We start from the raw sequence: 21147 nt of genomic DNA, 5'->3' as shown, positions 1-21147 counted from the left end.
TATTTAGCGATGACCATTCCTTATTGGCGAGATCAGCTGGAAAATAAAGCATTCATAGGATGGAAGGTAACTGAAATCTTTGGGTTGTAAAAATAAGCAACACTTTTGACCATTTAATTTCTCTTGCAGGATGAGATTCTATAAAGGTAAGTCGCTTTAATTAAATTATCAATACTATTGAAATTTACAACATTAGAGGACAAACAGTCGTTGTCTTAACCCTACATAATTTCCATTATGTCCTCACTCAAAGAGCCTGCTTCTCAGCTTAGTGTTTTTTTATGAGAACTTCCACAGTTATTAACTGAGAGCTTCCTTTGCCAAAGTTACCATTTTCGCATTCGTATATAGTGTGGCAGGTACGATGATACCCGGGGAAGTCCAGGAAATTTCCATTACGAAAAAGATCCATGACCGGGGGCTTCCCTGGCGGGAATACAATCCGCCACACGATATACTTACTTGATACTTGATGGGCTACAATCCGCTACGTTGAATCTACGCCGAATGGATAATTCTTCTCCACTGGACTCGGTCCTGAGCCAATCGCTTCCAGTCGCCCTGAACGTTAAGTGCCCTTAAGTCCTCTTCAACTGCAAAAAACCAACGTGTGCGCGGCCTACCACGAAGCCGACGGCCTCGTCCGGATTCTCTACTGAATATTTTTTTGCTTGTCGTTCTTCCGGCATTCGTAGCACGTGACCAGCCCAACGCAGCCTGCCGTGTTTTATGAGCGAGAGAGTGAATAACAACATTCTTAGGGCTCTCCGAATCCAATGTGCCACGAACTGTCATGATTCACGAACTATTGCACTCTCCGAATATGGTTCGATCGGCTTATTCGGATCAAAATCCAAACACTGATTGCATCCGAATGAGTTTAATTCTCGCATAACTTGTGATCTCGCTCTAAAAGCCCGAGTGTGTAACTTGTTGTTACTGAGCAAATTTATGGATCTACACGTTGTTCAACATTGCTACGATGAAGAGAAGTTCCTCCTATATCTCCCAATGGCGATCTTCTTCTGTCGGGTGTGGGATCACTGCGTCCATTTTTTAGGACTATTGTGATATACCCTATTACTCTATGTACACAATGTTTTCCAGTAGCAAATGTGCCTCCGGAATACTTTGCGCATTTGACTGAACTTTGAACCATCTGCCATTGATGGGCAGAAGTCCTAGGTTGCAGTGTTGTAGTTCCCCCAATCTGGCGTGATCAGCCTAATAAAGCTAACCACCTCCCTGGGGGATGCGTTCCAAATATCAGCTGGCTGTAAGTAGTGCTTGCCAAATATTTTGAACCTACGATGGATGTGTGCACTGCAAGAGCAGAGAAGGTGTTGTGAGGTTTCGTCCGTCTCGTCACAGAAACGGCAATTTGTGTTTTGGACGACACCGATCTTGTATAAGTGGTATCTGCTTGGGCAGTGACCAGTTATTAGACCGATGTATGTTCTGAGATCCCTTTTGTTGAGACCTATAAGTTTTTGTGTTTGTGTCGTGTTTATTGTTACGAACCTTTTGGACTGATTCGCATTGGAAACTGTATTCCAATTTGATTGAATTTGATCGAACAACCAGTTGTTCAATTCCGTGTTTAGTGCAGAGTTTGAAATGCCAAGGAATGGCTCTGGACCAATGAACATATTGGTTGATCCATTCCTTGCTAGCCGATCGGCAATTTCGTTACCCTCTAGACCCGTATGTCCTGGGATCCAATATAGTTTAACTCGATTGCGTTCAGCTAGGGATTTCAGTGCAAGAATGCATTCCCACACAAGTTTTGAGTTGCAAGTGAAAGCCTTCAAAGATTGAAGCGCTGCTTGACTATCAGAGAAAATACATATGGTGGCATGTCTGTAATTTCTTTTCAGACACAGCTGCGCACATTCCTTGATTGCATAGACTTCTGCTTGAAATACTGTAGGCCACTGTCCAAGAGAGACAGAGATTTTGGTTTTCGGTCCGTATACTCCAGACCCTGTCAAATTATTCATTTTTGAACCATCTGTGTAGAATTTAATAGATCCCGGTGAAATGGTGGGTCCACCTCCTTCCCATTCCTCACGAGAAGGAAAGACCACCGTGAATGGCGAGTCATAGTTTACCACTTTTTCCATCCAGTCACTACATTTTTCAACAATAGGATTTATCGAAAATTCGTTTAATATACTGAGGTGACCTGTTAAGTCCCCTGACAGTAGGACTGTTGATCGTTTTAGCCGAAGAGCACTTTTCTCAGCATCCAGCTTTATGAATTGATCCAGCCGGGGCAGATTGAGTATAGCATCTAGGGCAAACGAGGGGGTACTACGAACTGCACCGGTTATGGCAATACAGGCAGTACGTTGAATTTTGTTCAGCTTAGCTCTAGCCGTAGCTTCCTTTGTCTTAGGCCACCAAACAAGGGACGCATAGGTTATTCTAGGCCGAACGATTGTTTTATAGATCCACATGATCATACTGGGTTTTAGACCCCATGTTTTACCACAGGTCTTTGAGCAAACCCAGAGTGAATTGAGACCTTTATTTATGATTGTTTGAAGATGGGTGTTCCAATTTAGTTTTGCGTCAAGTGTGATGCCAAGATACTTGACCTCATTTGAGTAAACTAATTGTATTTGGTTCAAGAAAAGAGGGTGGAGTTGTACCTTTCGTCTTTTTGTGAACGGTACAATTGTTGTTTTTGAAGGGTTTATTCCTAGTTTCTCTTTTTGACACCAGGAGAGTGTGTGATTGAGAGCAATTTGCATCCTTGATGAAATAACGCTGTCAAATTTGCCTCGTACAATAATGACTACGTCATCTGCGTATCCAACAACTTCAAAACCCCTTCTTTCTAAGCAATCTAGCAGTTCGTCCACCACTAATGACCACAATAAGGGAGATAGTACTCCCCCTTGAGGGCATCCCCTTGTAGCCATTACAGTAATGCGCGAATCACTCAGCTCAGATGAGATCTGTCGATTTGCTAGCATAGCATGTACCCAGGTTGCAATGCATGGGTCGAAGTTTCTCCTCAACATTGCCGAACCTATAGACGAATAAGAAGCGTTATCGAACGCGCCCTCAATATCAAGAAATGCTATAAGAGCGATTTCTTTTGCATTAAAGGTTTTCTCGATCTTGTTCACTAGCGTGTGCAGTGCTGAGACCGTTGATTTTCCGCTTTGATAAGCAAATTGGGATTTAGAAAGAGGCATAGTTTTCATAAATTTAGAATCTATATACTCGCATAATACCTTCTCCATGATTTTAAGCATTACCGAGGATAGGCTTATCGGTCGGAATGCTTTAGGGTTGGTTTTGTCCTTTTTTCCTGCTTTTGGAATAAAGACAACTCGAACTTGACGCCAATCATTTGGAATGTGTCCCAGAACTAAACTTGCCTTAAAAATCTCTACCATGTGTGGAATCAGTGTCTCTTCCTCTTTTTGGATAAGCGCTGGGAAGATTCCATCCATGCCAGCAGATTTGAATGGCTCGAAAGATCTCACTGCCCTAACAACCCTATCGCGAGTAAAAGCTTCTTTGGCAACCTTTATTGCGTCCCTTTTTGCTCCTGAGTCCCCTGATAGGAACCCGTGTGGAACTGAGACGTCAAGTCTGGCACCTTCAGCATTTAGACTCGTTTGTGGGATTGAATCAGGAAAGTGAACTCTTAGCATTTCACTCAGTGTTTCACGAGGTTCCACAGTGAGTGAACCGTCAGTCCTTTGAAGACTTCCCAAACCATTGGAGTGATCCTTCGAAAGAGTTTTATGAAGTCGAGCAGCTACGGGAGTTTTCTCAATGCTTTCACACATGAGAACCCATGATTTCCGTTTTGCTCGTCTCATTTCTTTGTTATACTCTGTCAGAGCCTTTCGGTATAGACTCCAATCAGAAGTGCGTTTGGCTCGGTTGAATTCCTTCCGAGCAGTTTTCCTGAGTTTATCAAGGTTGAAGTTCCACCATGGAACATCTCTGTTCGAACTAACTGTTTTGATCGGACAGCTCTCTTGATAAGCATTTAGAATTTTGTTTTTAATAGAATCCGAAGCTGCTTCTAACTGTAAAATTGTCTGAATATTCGGCTCTATTATATAGTCTTCAGAACGGAGAATAGCTGAGTAGGTTTCCCAATCAGTTTTCTTGGGATCTTTAAACGACTTTTGAATCATTAGACCCCCTTCCCACTCGAAGACTATATGTTTATGGTCTGACATAGATATTTCATTAGAAACATGCCAGTTTTTTATTTTATCCGAGATGGATTGACTGCATAAAGTCAGATCAAGGACTTCTTGTCGTAAGATGTTTTCAAATGTAGGCTTATCACCGACATTGCATATGTCAATATTTTTGGAGGAAAGAAACTGCAAAAGATGCTCACCTCTGATATTTGTGTTTGTGCTTCCCCATACAAGGTGATGAGCATTGGCGTCACAACCGATGACGAAGGGGATGTTGTGTTTTTGACTGTAAGAGACAAGAGCAGCCATCTCTGGAGGAGGAATGTCTTCTGCGTCGCCAGGGAAATACGCCGAAACCATAATGATCTCAGTACTGCCCCTAGCAGTAGAAACCTCCATCCTGACCGCTACGATGTCCCTTTTGATGAATTCTGTAATTGGAAAACATTTAGTATCATTGCGTATTAGAATAGCTGCTCTGGGAGAGAGCTGGCTGTCATCATATACCAACCTACACGAGTTTAGTTGAATACCTTGTATTCGAGTTTTGTTGACCCATGGCTCTTGAATCAGTGCCACGGAAAGGTGTTCTTTTGTGAATCTCCTGCAAAGCACATCTGTTGCGCACTGAGCATGATGGAGATTCACTTGGAGGATTTTAATCATTGCTGAGGCGTTCCGCATTTTCCGGACGTTTGCCGTCCTTCTTTGGATGTTGCGGATCATCAACTTTTGATTTTGGGGGATGTCTTAGATTTTGGTTTTTGTCCTTTCCCTTACCTAGGCCTGCTGGCTTATCCCCTGTGGTCAATTTTACACTTTTGACATTTCCACTGCCCTTATTGGGAGCCATTGAGGTGACACCGCTTGGGCCAGGAAGTGAGGTCAAATATGCATCTTTTCCATCAGAGGAAGACAAGCTAGCCTGTATGGTGGGAGTTGGTTGTGGGATGCTTCTAGAGGCCTCCTCAGATTTCTCTTGGGTCGGCTGTCCAGTTGGATTGTCATTGGAGTTTGGGGTTGTGCTCTTTACTTTCCTCAACTGTATTTCTCCAAAGCGGAAGTTGAGGATGAACTTGGATTGAATGAGTTTTTCCATGGACGGTCCATCTACATTAAAGACCCACACCACATGCTTGTTGTTAGGAGTGAGCCGTTGCATGACACGCCAGTTGTTGGTTATCAGATCGTTCTGACTCTCGATGAGAGCTTTGATACGATCATCGGTGTATTGTGCGCTTTGAGGTTCGAATCAGTTCTGGACGTTGAATCTTATCCTCATCCATTGCAACCACCTCAACGCCTTCCAGGGGATTTAATGCAGGTGTTATCTCCTTTACCCATTCCGCAGTCTCCTGATCCTTACAAATAAGAACCATATGGCCAGACTTGTAGATAAGGTTAGAGAACTTGGGCTTCATTGTCGCGTTCCGTTGTTGTTCAACCCGAAGCAGCAGTGCCTCCTGGAGAACGTCCAGCTGAGTCGTTGAAAGTTGGGTCGTGGGGAAGTCTTTTGGGATTATTCCGACTCTCCTGCGACTGGTAATTTCACCGTAGCTTAGACTAGTCTGTTTTTTATCTTCTGGTGGGGGTTTGTTGATCGTCGAGGCTGTTGAGCTGTTGGTTTCCTGTTGCCCAACGCGCTTTCTCGGATTCAGGTGTTGTTTCATCCGTTTCTGCTTATGTTCTTCTTCAGCATTTGTAGACTTGTCAAGGTCCTGCCGAGTGCGTTTCGAAGGAGTTGACACCATAGTCTCACCCCCCGTGATTCTGGATAGGGCCTCAGGGCGGCTTAAGCCACTTTGTCGGAGTGCTTTTAGCTGCTTCCTTTGGCTCCGAGTGATCTTTTTGGTGCCAGTAGGTTTTTGTTTGTTCGCGTCATCTGTTGGATGTTGATCGGTCTTCCCATCAATAGGACCCGAGGTGACGTTCGATCCTGTGATTGATGGCTGCGATCCTGACAAGTTTATTGTGACTGTAATTCCATCCTCTTCGTCGTCCATTGGTCCAACCGAAGGATGGAGTCCTGGGTCGTTCGGGAGTGTCAGAGGGAGGTCGGTTTCCATGTTTTCATGCGAACTACTGAGAAGCTCATCTTCGGTCAGTCCAAGCTTACCAAAAGCATTCTCTGTTTCCGTTTCGTCCGACTGGGAGAGGCAGTCGTCACCTTTTTCGAACTGAGGGAGGCAGTCGACACCTTTTATTTTGGTTTGATTATTTGCACTCATTTTTTGGTCCCACGAGTCGCTGGGGAAAGACGGTCCGCTGCATCATTGCCCCGCCCTAATGCAGTAAGAGCTACATACTGGAGAGTTCGCCCTGGTGCTCTCCAGGCTCCGTTAGCGATTGAGCATATTTTAAACCCCCTCAACCATTCATCCATCAGCACGGGTCGCATCACACCTTGGGATTGGGGTTACCTGATTAGTAGATTTTTACTACAGGATCAGGCAATCCGTAGTGTTATTCTTAGCCAGTTGAGACAACCACTACCGACACTACACGGCTATCTAGGCTGCTTGGAAAAGAAGATAACATTGAATATTAACTTCTATGAACGACCAAGCAGCCATAATAATGGCGATAGTTTTCATTCTGATCCATTCATGGGATTAGAAACAAGCAGCTACACCCTCGGTCATAACATGCGATAGATTTTGCAATTTTCTATGCATTCTATGACGTTTTCCTTAGGTGGCCCATATTGCCCCTATTACCCCTATTAACAAATATCCAAAAAGCGCAAAAACTAGACAAGTTACTCAAGATTTCGTAAGTATTTTGAATCAAGAAAACGTGTTTGACAATAGGGTAACTACTGTTCAATACTTTCTTAAACGCTAACAGTTGGCGCCAGCGGCAAAAAGTGCAAACAACAACCTTTCGTACATTCAGTTCCTCTCACTGGCCGCCGAGCGGCGACACTGATGTTTGTAGGGGAACATGGTCATATTTGGGTAAAATGGCTCACTTCATTGTATCATACCTAGATCGTTTTTATATGTATTCTTTGCCACACGATGTTAAAATATGTTTACCCAAGAGTTGCCCTTGGACATAAACCCATATGATGTTTCCTTAATTTCACGGTGAAATTCAACATGTTTCACTTTTCTGCCTAAATATTAAGGTTTTTCGATGATTTCATTCAGGAATAAGCGTTTCCATACCACAGAGCAAACTCATGAAGAAACTTGGTTGCTAACGACCAGTTCTCCATACTAAATGGCATTCTACCCCATCCATTTGGTCATTTTGAACCACCCCCATTTTTCAACTATGTTTTCTACCCGATTTAAATCCGTAAAAAAACTCAAATTTGGGAAATGTTTCCAGATAGCAAATATTATAAAGTAACTGTTAGGACTTCAAATGGCGTTAAAATGTGGATCTCATTAGGAGAAAACAACACAAATCCTTAAAGTGGCATTTAGGATTATTTGACTCTATTCCACGCACTGATTGCGCTATGCTGGATTCTCAAATTTCTAAAACTTCCAACACAAGCGCATAGAAGAATGGTAGCCGAGAACTTTCAAAACGTATGGAAATGAAAAACGTGAATTACAAGCAATTTGGAAACTGGATCGAAAAAGTAGTGATTAAAAATCAAGCGTAATATCAATACATAACACTTTTTGTGTTTAGTTTATGTTCCAGCGTGCTTTCTTTGCTCCAAGATTTCGTTTTTATTACCATTGAAAAAGAGCCATCTATTGCCTTTTCAGTTTTGAATATCGCCCTATTCTTGGGAGACCGATTTGGAAGGCATGAGAAAGCTCCAGGCGATAATGGAATTTTCTAGCTATCGTACAATTAGCTTCCTTTCCGCAATCAGTTATTTTTTTACAAAGCTCTGTTTTTATATTTATTATTCATTAATAGTTGTCTGCCCTATGAGTAGTGCGTAGTCTTTTGATTCGGTTGCATGTTCCGGTGGGACGAGTGGCGGAATCAAGACCAATCGTGTTCGGTTCGCGTTATTCGAGTGTGAAAAAAAATCGACAGTAGTGCGTGGTCTTCTGATTCGGTTGCATGTTCCGGAGGGACGAGGTACGGAATAAAGACCAATCGTGTTCGGTTCGTGTTGTTCAAGTGCGGAAAGCTTCGTGTTCATTCAAGGATGAACTACTGGTGAGATCGTTTCATGCTTATAATTTATTTTTATCGTTGCAAAGCTACTACAAAGCTTGGAATGGTTCGTCAATACAAGTGTCGACTTTTTCGTGTTTCATTTAAATTTAATATACCTTTATGTTTTCGTTATTGCTAAAAATAACCATTGAATAGTTCGACATTATGGATGTCGACTTTTTTATAATTTAATTAAATATATTTTTGCTGCGAAAAATGCAAAACTAGTTTTAAGTAAAGGTCGTATTTTCCTTCTTATCCATGGATCGCATCACCGACCAAGGGTTCCCGTGATGATTGTGGAGACGCAGAGGTATTCTCGGTCGCTAAAAGCAACGATCATTACACAATAGCTTTCCTTCCCCTTCCTGACTGTAAGGACTTGGCCGGCGCCGTTAGGGATGGTACACAAATTTTGTCACGCTAAATTTCAACTTTTTCGACTCACACTTTTTGTATGAGTCCTCCGAACATTTTGTAAGGCCCCCCCTTGGAGCGTGACGTAATTTGTGCATGTCCCCTTATTGATCAATAATAAGAGAGCTGCTAAAATTGCACTTCGAGAATATGCAGAAAATCCCATCCCTCATTCATTTGGATCGAAGTTCAATTCTTACCAATTCGGATCAATCACGGAGTAGCAAGTTGCTACTAGCAACAATTGACAAGTACAGTCAGTCTATGAGCCTCTGTACGTGCCATAAATTCTTTTGTTCTATTGACTTTTACTGTGCGCCGTGTGTTGGTGCTATCTCGCTCTCTCTCACGGCTAAATTGAAAACAAGGTAAAAACAGTAAAAGTCGAACATTTTATGGCATACAGAGGCTCATGCTATGCCAAGCTATGCTATGCTATGCTATTAATAGTTATGTTTTCAATGGAACACAATTGAAATAATAAAACTAACAATTACATAAGTTATGAGCTATTTTTTATTATACTTTTACCACCTTTTACGAATAAGGATAAAAGAATGGATCATTAGCATAGCGTTCTTCCAAATCTCGCCAGAGGCTGATACGTGCTTGGTTGGGGTTTTGAGTTACTATTAGGTTATCTCCGATGTCTAGATACGCCATTTCATTTCCTTCAAAAGGAGCCCAGTGAATATTTTGCAGGGTGCTGTCTGAATTTGGAGTTGGATGTCCAGTGATGGCAAAGTTGGTCCAAAGGCGAACCATTCGCTGTCGAACGATGTTTGCAGGATTGCTTGGTAGAATGGGTGAAATGGGTAGATCTGTCATCGACCACAGGTAAGCTAGTTCATCAGCATGGACTGCTCCTGGAAAGTCGGTTAGCAAGAGTCTTCGTTTCATTAGATTGAGGTCACCATCAAAACTGAACTGGTAGTAGAATGTAGGTTGTGTGTTCCGTTCGGCAGTCAAAACGACTGTTTTGTCGACGGCATATAGGAATTGTTGATCAGTGTGGAATTGAGTCCATTCCAACATAATATCAGGCCCAAGAGAGCGATCCTGCCAGTAGAAGCTGCGGAATGCTTGGCTGACTGCGTTTGATTCTGGAGTGTTGACGGGAATATTCCAAAAGTGAGGGACGAAGAATTGAGGGTTACGAGTGAATTCGTTCCATACAGTAGAATCCAGAAGATGCTCACGAACCATAAACAGGCTCTCTGCACTTGTGTAGCCAATGATCATTGGAACATGATTGTATGCACCGGAAAGGAGTACTTCAATTGGACGTTGCGTAAGAAATGTGGGTTCTGGAGAGTTGACTGGTTCAGCACTGGGAACATACTCGAAGGGTTTAAATCCACGAGGAATCGGGATGTCCGTGATGGATCTTTGAAGATCAATAAAATCTGCAATAGGAGTATATCGCAGAAGTCGTGTAAGCTCTGCACTGTCATGCGGATAACCGAATGCATCTGCGATGTTTCGTGCCATTTCCCGTGCGTTGTACTGGAATCCCCAGGGAACCAAAGCGGTACCAGATTGGGCGATTGCTTTATGGAATAATCCAGTGGCCATTGGAGACAAAACTAAATAATGTACCAGCACACCACCCGCACTTTCACCAAAGATCGTCACATTATTGGGATCTCCACCAAAAGCCGCAATATTATCGCGAACCCATCTCAGAGCCTCCACACAGTCTTTCGCACCCCAATTGCCCTGTGCATGTGTGTCACCAGTGCTGAAGAATCCTAAAATGCCTAGACGATAATTGAAAGAGACAACCACCACATTCTCTTGAACTAAATGGTCTGGTCCATATCTGTTAGAATCACCAGAACTTAGAACGAAGGCACCTCCATGAATCCACACCATAACTGGTCGAGATCCGATCAAATTCTGCGTGTACACATTGATATGTAAGCAATCTTCACTGCCTGAGTAGTCACTGAGTATACTTAGCGATGGGCAATTTTCTCCATGTTCACTAGCATCTCGCACTCCTGACCATCCACGATGTGGCACTGGATTCCGGAATCTCAAATCGGAAACTGGAGGCTCCGCGTATGGTATGCCATTGAATTGGAAGTAGCTACAGAACAGGCCACAGCTGGCCGTTATGCCCTGTACCTGTCCTCCAGTTGTGGTAATGATGGGTCGAGTCTACAGGAAAAAGTACTAAGAATTTAATCATCGACCGTAAAAAAAAATTTACTTACCACATCTTGACACCAAGAAAAGGAAACAGCTAGAGATATTAGAGCTATTAGTTTCAACATTGTTATGAATGGTATTTCTTAAACGCAGCGGGTTTTATGGACTAGAGAAGGCATATGAAGATTAAATCTATTTTGATAAGATAAATTTTGCAAATGTCATTTGTTCAATATTTAAAACAAATGTATAAGGTAGATTTGGGTTAATGAAAAGTAATGTGATAAGTGGGCAAATACGATTGTTGTATTCAACAATCCAGAAGGATTCTATTTTCCTATAGTTGTGCTTATTCTGCGCGGCGTGTGAGTCGAGACGAGCCACTCTCACCTCGAGTGACGTGAGACGACTAATGTTAATCAAATGGGAGCGAGTCGACAATTGTCACCTCATTCGACTCGTGTCACTTCACACGCCGCGCAGAATAGGCACGAGTGTTCCATTAGCTCTTGATAACCGCTTCTGGCTTAAACTCTACCTGACTGGACGAAGCATGTCCGTCAAAATTGGCGAACATGTTTCAATCGTGCCTATTCTGCGCGGCGTGTGAGGTGACACGAGTCGTATGAGGTGACAATTGTCGACTCGCTCCCATTTGATTAACATTAGTCGTCTCACGTCACTCGCGGTGAGAGCGAGTCGTCTCGACTCACACGCCGCGCAGAATAAGCACGAATGCCTTTCTCGGTTTGGTCTGGCGTACCTCAAGGCAGCCATCTCGGTCCTTCTTGTTTTTGCTTTACATGAATAATTGTGCTTATTCTGCGCGGCGTGTGAGGTGAGACGAGTCGAATAAGGTGACAATTGTCGACTCGCTTCCATTTGATTAGCATTAGTCGTCTCACGTCACTCGCGGTGAGAGCAACTCGTCTCGACTCACACGCCGCGCAGAATAAGCACAAATGTCAACTTTTTTCTGGACTGCCTAAAACTTTCTTACGCTGATGATATAAATGTGCTTATTCTGCGCGGCGTGTGAGTCGAAACGAGCCGCTCTCACATCGGGTGACGTGAGACGACTAATGTTTATCAAATGGGAGCGAGTCGACAATTGTCACCTCATTCGACTCGTGTCACCTCAAACGCCGCGCAGAATAGGCACGAAAGCTTTTGTGCTTATTCTGCGCGGCGTGTGAGTCGAGACGAGTCGCTCTCACCTCGGGTGACGTGAGACGACTAATGCTAATCAAATGGGAACGAGTCGACAATTGTCACCTCACACGCCGCGCAGAATAAGCACATTTATTGCACAATCAATAAACCGCAAGATTCTGCTTTTTTACAACATCAGTTGGAAATATTCGCAGAATGGTGCAATATCAATAGAATGTTCCTAAATGTGTCCAAGTGCTTAGTGATTTCATTTGGCCGCAGACGCACACTACTACAGTTTAATTATGGTTTGGCTGGTGTCGAACTGCAACGTGTAACTACGGTGAAGGACTTCGGCGTTCTAATCGACACTAAGCTGACGTTTAAGGATCATGTTGCTTAGGGCTCATTCACAAATTTCATAACGCTAAAGGGGGTGGGTGGGTGTCTTCATTATGTTACGGCTCATACAAATTTTGTAGAATATTCATACAAAAAGCGTTACGAGGGGGTGGGTTGGTGTCAAAATGGGCCATTTTTGGCGTTATGAAATAAATGAATGAACCCTTACATCATCTCAAAATCTTCTGTGCAGCTGGGTTTTCTGTTTCGCTTCAGCAAAAAACTCACCGATGTGTATTGCCTGAAAGCTTTATACTGCTCAATTGTACGCCCTATCCTGGAATACTCATCGGTTGTATGGTCACCATTCTACAGGAATGAGATTCAACAAATTGAGGCCGTTCAACGCAAAGTCTTGCGGCGCTTCGCCCTTTGCTGACTTATGTGGAGAGATCCACTGAACTTGCCAAGTTATTAACGCCGCTGCAAACTTATTGATCTGTACCTTCTTGAGCCTAGACGCAATGTGGCAAAGGCGTGCTTCATCTCTGACTTTTTGCAAGGATCAATAGATTGCCCTCTGTTGCTCAGTTCATTGAACATCAATACTCGTCGCCGAAATCTCCGGTTTCATCCATTTCTGAAAATTCCTTCCGCCAGAACAAATTATGGCCTTCACGAACCAATGCATAGCATGTCCCGTGTGTTTAATAGTTGTTATCATGCGTTTAATTTTAATGTATCGCGTGAAACAAATAAGATTACTTTTAAACAATTTTTATGTTAATTCATTTTTTTTTTGTGCTTTTAGACTTAAGATCAATTGTCATTGGGGTGGGAACTTCACCTGTTCACTAAAGCAGTAAATACATAAATAAGTAAATAAATAAATCAATAGATAACTGCTGGAAAAACAAAATCACCAGGTCTTTGCCATTGTGAATTAACCAGGCTTGGGAACTGTGATCGCAATTTACCACAGTTCATCGATTCTGCCAGTCAACCAAAACACAAAGCAGCAGCAACATCAATATTCGCTCTAACGAAGGTACGGTGCTGCCATCTGGAAAATGTTTACTCTATGCGTGAAGCGTCGAAAATTTAACCCGGCAAGGTATAGGAAGTGAAATTTCATATGCTTATATAAAATTAATTACAATAGCTATTTAAATTCTTTTCAGTACATGTTGATAGACTATTGATGGGCTACATTATAGAAACATTATTTTGATTTTTATATTTTTTCCTCAATATTCTGCGGATTCTATAGCTTATCATAAATTTAACCCCGTACACTTAACAGAATTTAATTAAATTTAGTTTTGAATTTTCTAGAAGGATTTGAAAATTGACTTCCTATGCTTTGCCATGCAAAGAAATCGGAGCTTCACGCATAGGGTCAACTGTGGTAATTGCCTCCGTCATCGCGAATACCATCAGGCGTTGCGCTGCCGACGGTTCACACGCTGCTTGATTGTTTTTGTCTCTCCACTATGATCGTTTACTGGCAGCCATTCCGAGGTGAATGATTGAAAAAAATGTTAAATCGTTCAATCGCTAATATTTCGCTTGTGTTTTCAACTAATTGAAATCTATTAGCTCAGCAAGAGCACAATCCGTTGCGATACATATAAACAAGTTCAATTTCATGCTGCCTTTATCGAGCAAAAATGCAAAACCCCGAAAACCGTAAAAATCGTGTCACCACTGTGCTCATTTCGCATTCGGGTTTGAAAAAACGTTGGGAAGAAGAAGATTACAGTTTTTAAGAGCCGTGACATTTTTTTTGTTTTGAACGGTCATGGTTTGCTTTGGATTTTGATGGTCGTGTAGAAACATGTAAATGTAGAGGCGGCAAATGTTTGCTACAGTACTTTTCCCATCCCTGGAATTAACCCTTTAACGCTCATGGTCTCTGTAGAGCACCATAACTTTTCGACGAATCCTACACAAAATAATTCAATTCTCAACTAGGGTTGTCATGTCTATTACGGCTTAACTAGCCGACGGTGTTTTGAAAAAACCTGAAGGTCGTAGACACAAAAGTCAATTTGGACAAATTGAGATGTAAGATTGTGAAAAATAATAGAATCGTTCTGGTGGGCTTCGATCCCACGACTCCCAATACGCTAGACTGGGCGCGTTAACCAACTACGCCACAGAACGGGTAACGATTCTGCAGCGCAATCGGCCAACCTGAAACCAAAGTCCGTCACGACCCCATTTTCTCCTTCACAACCCTACATCTCCTTCGGCTCTCTGAGATGCCCAATTCGATATTCTAACATTGAAACGAGCAGATTTGGTGAAAATCCGCCGTTTCAAATAAGTAGCGTTTGCTACCATTGCGCCTGTTAGATAGGCAACCATAGATGATAAAGTGCTTGAATCTATTGTTTATCAGTGTGAATTTTAAGATGATGATGAGAGTGGGTGAAGAGTAATGATTAACAGGAAACCCCGAGAAATGAAAATCGTTCGTCAAGAAAATTTTTATATAGAGAATATAAATCAAAATAAAACCGGAAACCCTCGAATATTATATTAATGTAATCGGTGATAACTTTCTTGGTCAATCGAAACCAACAAGTTGGTCTTTCCCTTTTGGACCGCCAAGTAGTCAAGTGCTAAAATCTTATCAAGTGCATTGAGAAAATTTCTTAAAAATTATTCTATCTAAAACAAGTAAAAGAAGCTATAAAATCAAAAGAAGAGTGTAAATTTTAACGTGATAAAATTTATTATTATTTTCAGATAATTAATTTGCAATCTAATTGAAATTTTATACAAACCGTGAGTCGTGTGCCTAAAATAGTTGTAGTCGGAAGTAAGTTGCAAACCGTAAAAAAAAAGAAAATCTAAATTTAATATTTTGATTTTGACAATAAGGGTAGGCAAATTAAGGCAGTGAGTCGAAGACAAGAAAAAAGTGAAAACATTGAAGCAAGGAATATAAGGTAATTTGGTGAATTGATAGAAAATGTGTGTGTTGGGTATTAAGAATCTGCTATTACAGTAGCCACAGCCCAGTGGCATTCTCCATTGGGGAATTGGTGTGCGGTCGGTGCAAGAAAAACGTGAAGGTGCGAGATTGGTGGTGCGAAGATTAATGGATCGTTGCGACGGAAAAAGTGAAGCGATTTGGTGGTTGGTACACAGCGAGGTTACCCTGGGCATACCTATCGACTCGTGGTCTCGTGCCACTATAGGTACGTCTAGAGTGCGTTGGCCATCGAAGTAGGAAGCTTGCCCCCCCCCTCCCCACGAGAATCACACCCGCTAACCGTGATTGCACGCTCTGTGGGGTCGTCCATCAAAGGGAAGGAATTCCAGCGCCAGTGTACCCGCCCGACTCACGCTCTGAAGTCCGGAGACTGTTCGGACAGTACCAAACCACCTTTCCGGGGAGTAAAATTATCACCTCAGAACCGCGGATTGTGGATAACCTTACCCAAGTAGGAGTAGTGACCATCCTTCGCCACCTCCCGCCTGCGATATCCTGAAAGAGAAAGGCAAAATTTTTGCAGCCGAGCTACCTCCCCTCGTTGTTGGTGTTCATCAATCTCGACGTGGTTGGTCGATAGCGTCGTCCTCGGGACCGATGCCACCCCCTGCTCAGGGTTGATCGTGTTAGTCAACAAGCGTCGCTCAACTGTAAGTACCCGAATCAAACTCCATCAACACACACCAATCCACCGTGATTTCAAGTAGGGAAACACTATTTCTCGCATAACTTCTGATCTCGCCCTAAAAGCCATTGGTAACCATGTGTGTAGCTCGTTGTTTCTGACCATTCAAATGGAGTTACATGTTATTTTACAACGGTATGGTGAAGAAAGGATTATCACCTACACGCCAGTGATGTTGGTTTGGAAGCTGATTCATTCATTTGCACAGAAACAACGAACTACACACGTGGTTACCAATGGCTTTTAGGGCGTTATCCCAGATCATGCGAGATTTGTAGCAGTAGGGGAAGAACACAGCTAGGGGGTTAGAACGACTGACGAAAGATACACGAGAGGTGAGTGACGTCACACGTAGGGAGTGAGTGACTATCGGCGAGTTCGGTACCGTTGGCCAGCGTTTAGCTCCGGGAGAACAGTCGATAGCCACTCAGTACTTAGCTAGCTCTGGTAGGAGATAGTGCAGGGCATTGTGCGTGATGAAATGAAAAAAAAAAAATGAATTTTAAAACGTTAAAATTTTGATAAAAGTTTTACTGAACTGCATTACCTAGTATTCTTTTTTTTAATAAAATTTTCTCTGGTTTGTTTAACTTTAGATTTACTATTTTTGGTTGATCGAAAGTTTCACTATTCTGTTAGAAATTTGGGAAGGAATTTTTTGGAAAGTCTTTGGAATTAGGACTGATTGTTTGTTTGTTTGGGATTGGAGGTGGATTCGGTGCTAGGCACTGAAAACTGCTAGTTGGGCATTACATATCCGGAGTTCTTGACAGACGACTTCGTCGTCTGGCGCATAAGTCAAGGAAGTTTAAGACCCTAGCCAGGATCCTCCTTACAACATTGGTACTAGAAATAGATTATAAGTGGATAACAACAATCATACATCCGACTTGTGTATTCAATAGTGTAACTTTTGATAAACAATCAAATAACTAATCTTTTAAAATCAATTTTTTACTGTTTTGATAAATTTAGACAATTTTCAACAACTTTTGTTCAAGCATTTTTTTTATTAAAGTAATTTTTCCCATTCAAAACATTGCGAGAAGCCGTGGGCGGAAATAACTTTATCAACTTACAATATTACCATACCATATATTATTAATTAATTGTTGCTTTTAGAAATTTGGTTGAAAACCAAAAAAATATCTTTTATACTTTTCATCTACATGTACAATTGTACTAAAAATTGTGAAAACTTTGCATTTGTGTTCATAGCAAATGATAGAAACAATGCCCAGAATAAATCTTTTAATTTTCTCCTAGTGTAAAAATATAACTCAAATGCTGGTATTTGAGGAAAAGAATGTCAGTTGCACATGCGATTTTTATAAACTGCTGGTTAATACAAGGCGTTAACCTACCCGTCTACAAAAACGAACACAACAATCGCTTAAGGGGATTTTGAATTTATTTTCACAACACTTTTACGAATAGGGATAGAAAAATGGGTCATTAGCATAGCGTTCTTCCAAATCTCTCCAAAGGTTAATTCGTGCTTGGTTAGGATTTTTAGTCACCACCAGGTTGTCTCCGATGTCTAGATACGTCATATCACTTCCCTGGACTGGAGGCCAGTGGATGTTTTGTAGGGCTGTATCCGAATTAGGAGTTGGATGTCCAGTGATGGCAAAGTTGGTCCAAAGGCGGACCATTCGTTGTCGAACAACGTTTGCCGGATTGCTCGGTAGAATGGGTGAAATGGGTATATTTGTTATAGACCACAGGTAGGCTAGTTCATCAGCATGAACTGCTCCTGGCAAGTCGGTTAGTAAAAGCACACGTTTTATTAAATTGAGGTCACCTTCAAAACTGAATTTATAGTAGAAGGTGGGTTGTGTGCTCCGTTCGGCAGTTAGAACCACCGCTTTGTCTACGGCATAGATGAACTGTTGATCAGTGTGAAATTGAGTCCATTCTACCATAACATCAGGCCCAAGAGTACGATCCTGCCAGTAGAAATTGCGGAATGCTTGGCTGACTGCGTTTGATTCTGGAGTGTTGGCAGGAATATTCCAAAAGTGTGGCACAAAGAATTGCGGATTGCGAGTGAATTCATTCCATACAGTAGAATCCAGAAGATGCTCACGAACCATAAACAGGCTTTCTGCACTAGTGTAGCCGATCATCATTGGAACATGATTGTATGCTCCCGAAAGTAGAACTTCTATTGGACGTTGAGTAAAGAAGGTGGGCTCTGGAGAGTTGACTGGTTCAGCGCTAGGGACATATTCAAAGGGCTTGAACCCACGAGGAATCGGGATGTCGGTGATGGTTCTTTGAAGATCAATGAAATCTGCAATAGGAGTGTATCGCAGAAGTCGTGCAAGTTCTGCACTATCGTGTGGATAACCGAATGCATCTGCAATACTGTGTGCCATTTCCCGTACGTTGTACTGGAATCCCCATGGATTCAATGCAGTTCCTGATTGAGCGATTGCTTTATGGAATAATCCGGTGGCCATTGGAGACAAAATTAAATAATGCACCAGTGCTCCTCCCGCACTTTCACCAAAGATCGTCACATTGTTGGGATCTCCACCAAAAGCCGCAATATTGTCCCGAACCCATCTCAGAGCCTCCACACAGTCTTTCGCACCCCAATTGCCTTGGGCGTGTGTATCACCAGTGCTGAAGAATCCCATAATGCCTAGTCGATAGTTGAAAGAGACGACAACCACATTTTCTTGAACTAAATGCTCTGGCCCGTATATCCTGGAATCACCGGAACCTAAAACGAAGCCACCCCCATGAATCCATACCATAACCGGTCGAGATCCGATAATGTTCTGCGTATACACATTGATGAACAGGCAATCCTCACTGCCTGAGTATTCACTGAGAGGACTTAGTGCTGCACAACTTTCTCCATGTTCGCTAGCATCTCGAACACCCGACCATCCACGATGTGGGACTGGATTCCGGAATCTCAATTCGGAAACTGGAGGCTCCGCATATGGTATGCCATTGAATTGGAAGTAGCTACAGAACAGACCACAGCTAGCTGTTATACCTTGCACCTGACCTCCAGTTGTGGTAATGATGGGTCGAGACTGCAGAAAAAAATAAAAGAATGTAATGGTGGCATCTTTAAATACAAAAATCCACCTACCACATCTTGACACCAACAAAATGAAACGGTCAGCGATACTAAAGCTATTAGTTTGAACATGGTTTTAAATGTTATTTGTTTGACGCAGGGGGTTTTATAGATTAGCAAAATCCTATGCATATTGGACCTTATATTGATAAGATAAAGTTTACAAATGTTATTTATAGAATGTTTTAAACAAATGGATAAGGCACAGTTGGGTCAATTTAAATTTCGTGAAGCCAGAGGGACAAAACATTGTGTATTACTAACCTATTGAATAATTATTTGAATATGTCAGTTGTCGTTCTATTGTACCATGTATAAAATAGGTGATAACCGAGAACTCTATGAGAAAAAAAACTATTTCTTTTGAAAAGTTACTCCAAATTGATTGTTTAAAACTTAATGCATCAGAAAAGGTACTTTAGCTCTGAAACCTGTTTGTGCCGTATCGAGTTAGTAAAACTAAACCAGTTGAGTGTTTTACATAGTATTAATTTTTTAAATGACACTTTTTTTTCGGTTACTCAATTATTCAATTAAGTGTTAATTTTTGCAATACTTCATGACCTGTTTCTCGTTGTATGCCGAGTTATATGGAGATTTGATGTTAACGCAATTATCATCTTAATATGTTTCACAAAAAATATTAATTATCCACATTAGGGTGCGACTTATTTTTGGAAAGTTCACAAAACCAAATGTTCGTGTGAGTTTCTGAATTCAATTAATAAGAGAAACCTCGAAGTTCGAGTTCTTGTTCTTCTTCTTGGCATTAACGTCCCCACTGGGACAGAGCCGGCTACTCAGCGTAGTGTTCTAAGAGCACTTCCACAGTTATTAACTGAGAGCTTTCTTTGCCTAAGTTGCTATTTTCGCATTCGTATATCGTGGGGCAGGTACGATGATCCTCTATGCCCAGGGGAGTCAAGGGAATTTCCATTACGAAAAGATCCTGGACCGACCGGGAATCGAACCCAGACACCTTCAGCATGGCTTTGTTTTGTAGCCGCGGACTTTAACTGTATAAGTGCTGATGTTTTTCTATTTTTAGGCAACAATGGTGCCTGCCACATCAGGTTGCAGAACAATGAGGGGAAGAGGGAGCAATTGATAACATAGTTGCACAATTTCAGTCATATTAACTGATTGCTGATGGCTTAAAACTATCAATATCACTATCGAGCTATCAATATCATTTTGATTTGACAACCAACAGAAGTGAAGCGATACCACCCTCTAGATCATAATCACTGCAGAATGAGTGATCACGTGGTAATTATCCAAGCTGTAAATGTTTTTCGGTGACCAACAAACAGAAGCCGAATAGATGGCACTGTAAAAAATATCGTACTGATAGGTTGCCGTTTTATTAGCTTAATTTAATACTCAACTTAGCCTTTCAGTGATATCCATATACTATCACCATCAGTGCACTGTTGATGGAATAACCAGCATGATGTTGATGGTATACAGAATGATCTGAGTTGTATCGCAGTCGGCCAGTCTAAATCAGCAAATTTTAAGCCTTGATAGTGACAGCGAGCAGCTCTGTTGATAATGCAGTAATATGGATCCATCGTAAGCCGGATATACCCCTGCATCTATATCAGTTCATGTGGTATAAGTATAAGGTAATATTACGGCAGAGAGGCTTGTTTTTGATTAGCAGCAGACTGCATATTATCAGGCGTAAGGAAAGGCGTGATATAATGATGGAATAATGGAAGGGTATGGAAACGGTTTCTTGTCCGTCTCTGGTTCTAGCGATTTCTATAAACGCATAGTTTAAGTGGGATAGATTAAAGGCTCAAACACAATGATAGCGGGTCGGCAACGGAAGCGGAAGCGATTCGGCTAGAATGGATCACACCATATCGACTCCGTTAAGGTGTCAACAAATGAAAGTCAACCAATACTAAATCGACAGGCAGTTCATGCCAGTGCACCGGTTCCGCTTTCCGTTGCCACGCCGTTCCGCTATCAT

At 41.9% G+C, this 21147-nt stretch overlaps 3 protein-coding genes across 3 annotated transcripts in view; 1 reads left to right on the top strand and 2 right to left on the bottom strand.

Moving 5' to 3' along the window:
* The first annotated feature begins 8 nt into the window (after positions 1–8).
* The window catches only part of LOC5577522 (tubby-related protein 4), a 291601-nt gene continuing 270462 nt past the window's right edge, over positions 9–21147 (top strand). Inside the window, exons 1-2 of the mRNA XM_021855544.1 lie at positions 9–66; positions 130–146. The gene's annotated coding sequence lies outside the window, so the exon portion shown is untranslated. The remainder of the gene's footprint in view (positions 67–129; positions 147–21147) is intronic.
* On the bottom strand, positions 9223–11066 carry LOC110679833 (fatty acyl-CoA hydrolase precursor, medium chain-like). The gene is made up of 2 exons (XM_021855606.1): positions 10949–11066; positions 9223–10892 (listed from the first exon to the last, which is right to left on the bottom strand). Exons 1-2 carry the CDS (start codon positions 11006–11008, stop codon positions 9267–9269), a joined length of 1686 nt encoding a protein of 561 aa, XP_021711298.1. The 5' UTR covers positions 11009–11066; the 3' UTR covers positions 9223–9266.
* LOC5577512 (fatty acyl-CoA hydrolase precursor, medium chain) lies at positions 17460–19278 on the bottom strand. The gene is made up of 2 exons (XM_001656483.3): positions 19179–19278; positions 17460–19119 (listed from the first exon to the last, which is right to left on the bottom strand). The coding sequence occupies exons 1-2, from the start codon at positions 19236–19238 to the stop codon at positions 17494–17496; spliced, it is 1686 nt and encodes a 561-aa protein (XP_001656533.1). The 5' UTR covers positions 19239–19278; the 3' UTR covers positions 17460–17493.

The sequence above is a fragment of the Aedes aegypti genome, chromosome 1 (assembly GCF_002204515.2).
Source record: "Aedes aegypti strain LVP_AGWG chromosome 1, AaegL5.0 Primary Assembly, whole genome shotgun sequence".
Classification (NCBI taxonomy): Eukaryota; Metazoa; Arthropoda; class Insecta; order Diptera; family Culicidae; genus Aedes; species Aedes aegypti.
The sequence above is the reverse complement of the archived record's forward strand: the minus strand, read 5'-3'. Positions and strand labels throughout refer to the sequence as shown.

Bases quoted from the DNA above. Each gene is read 5' to 3' on its own strand.
- LOC5577512 (XM_001656483.3), bottom strand. From the start codon at position 19,238: ATGTTCAAACTAATAGCTTTAGTATCGCTGACCGTTTCATTTTGTTGG. The intron at 19,120-19,178 runs GTAGGTGGATTT...TTTTTTCTGCAG, and splicing joins TTTGTTGGTGTCAAGATGTG to TCTCGACCCATCATTACCAC.
- LOC110679833 (XM_021855606.1), bottom strand. From the start codon at position 11,008: ATGTTGAAACTAATAGCTCTAATATCTCTAGCTGTTTCCTTTTCTTGG. The intron at 10,893-10,948 runs GTAAGTAAATTT...TTTTTCCTGTAG, and splicing joins TTTCTTGGTGTCAAGATGTG to ACTCGACCCATCATTACCAC.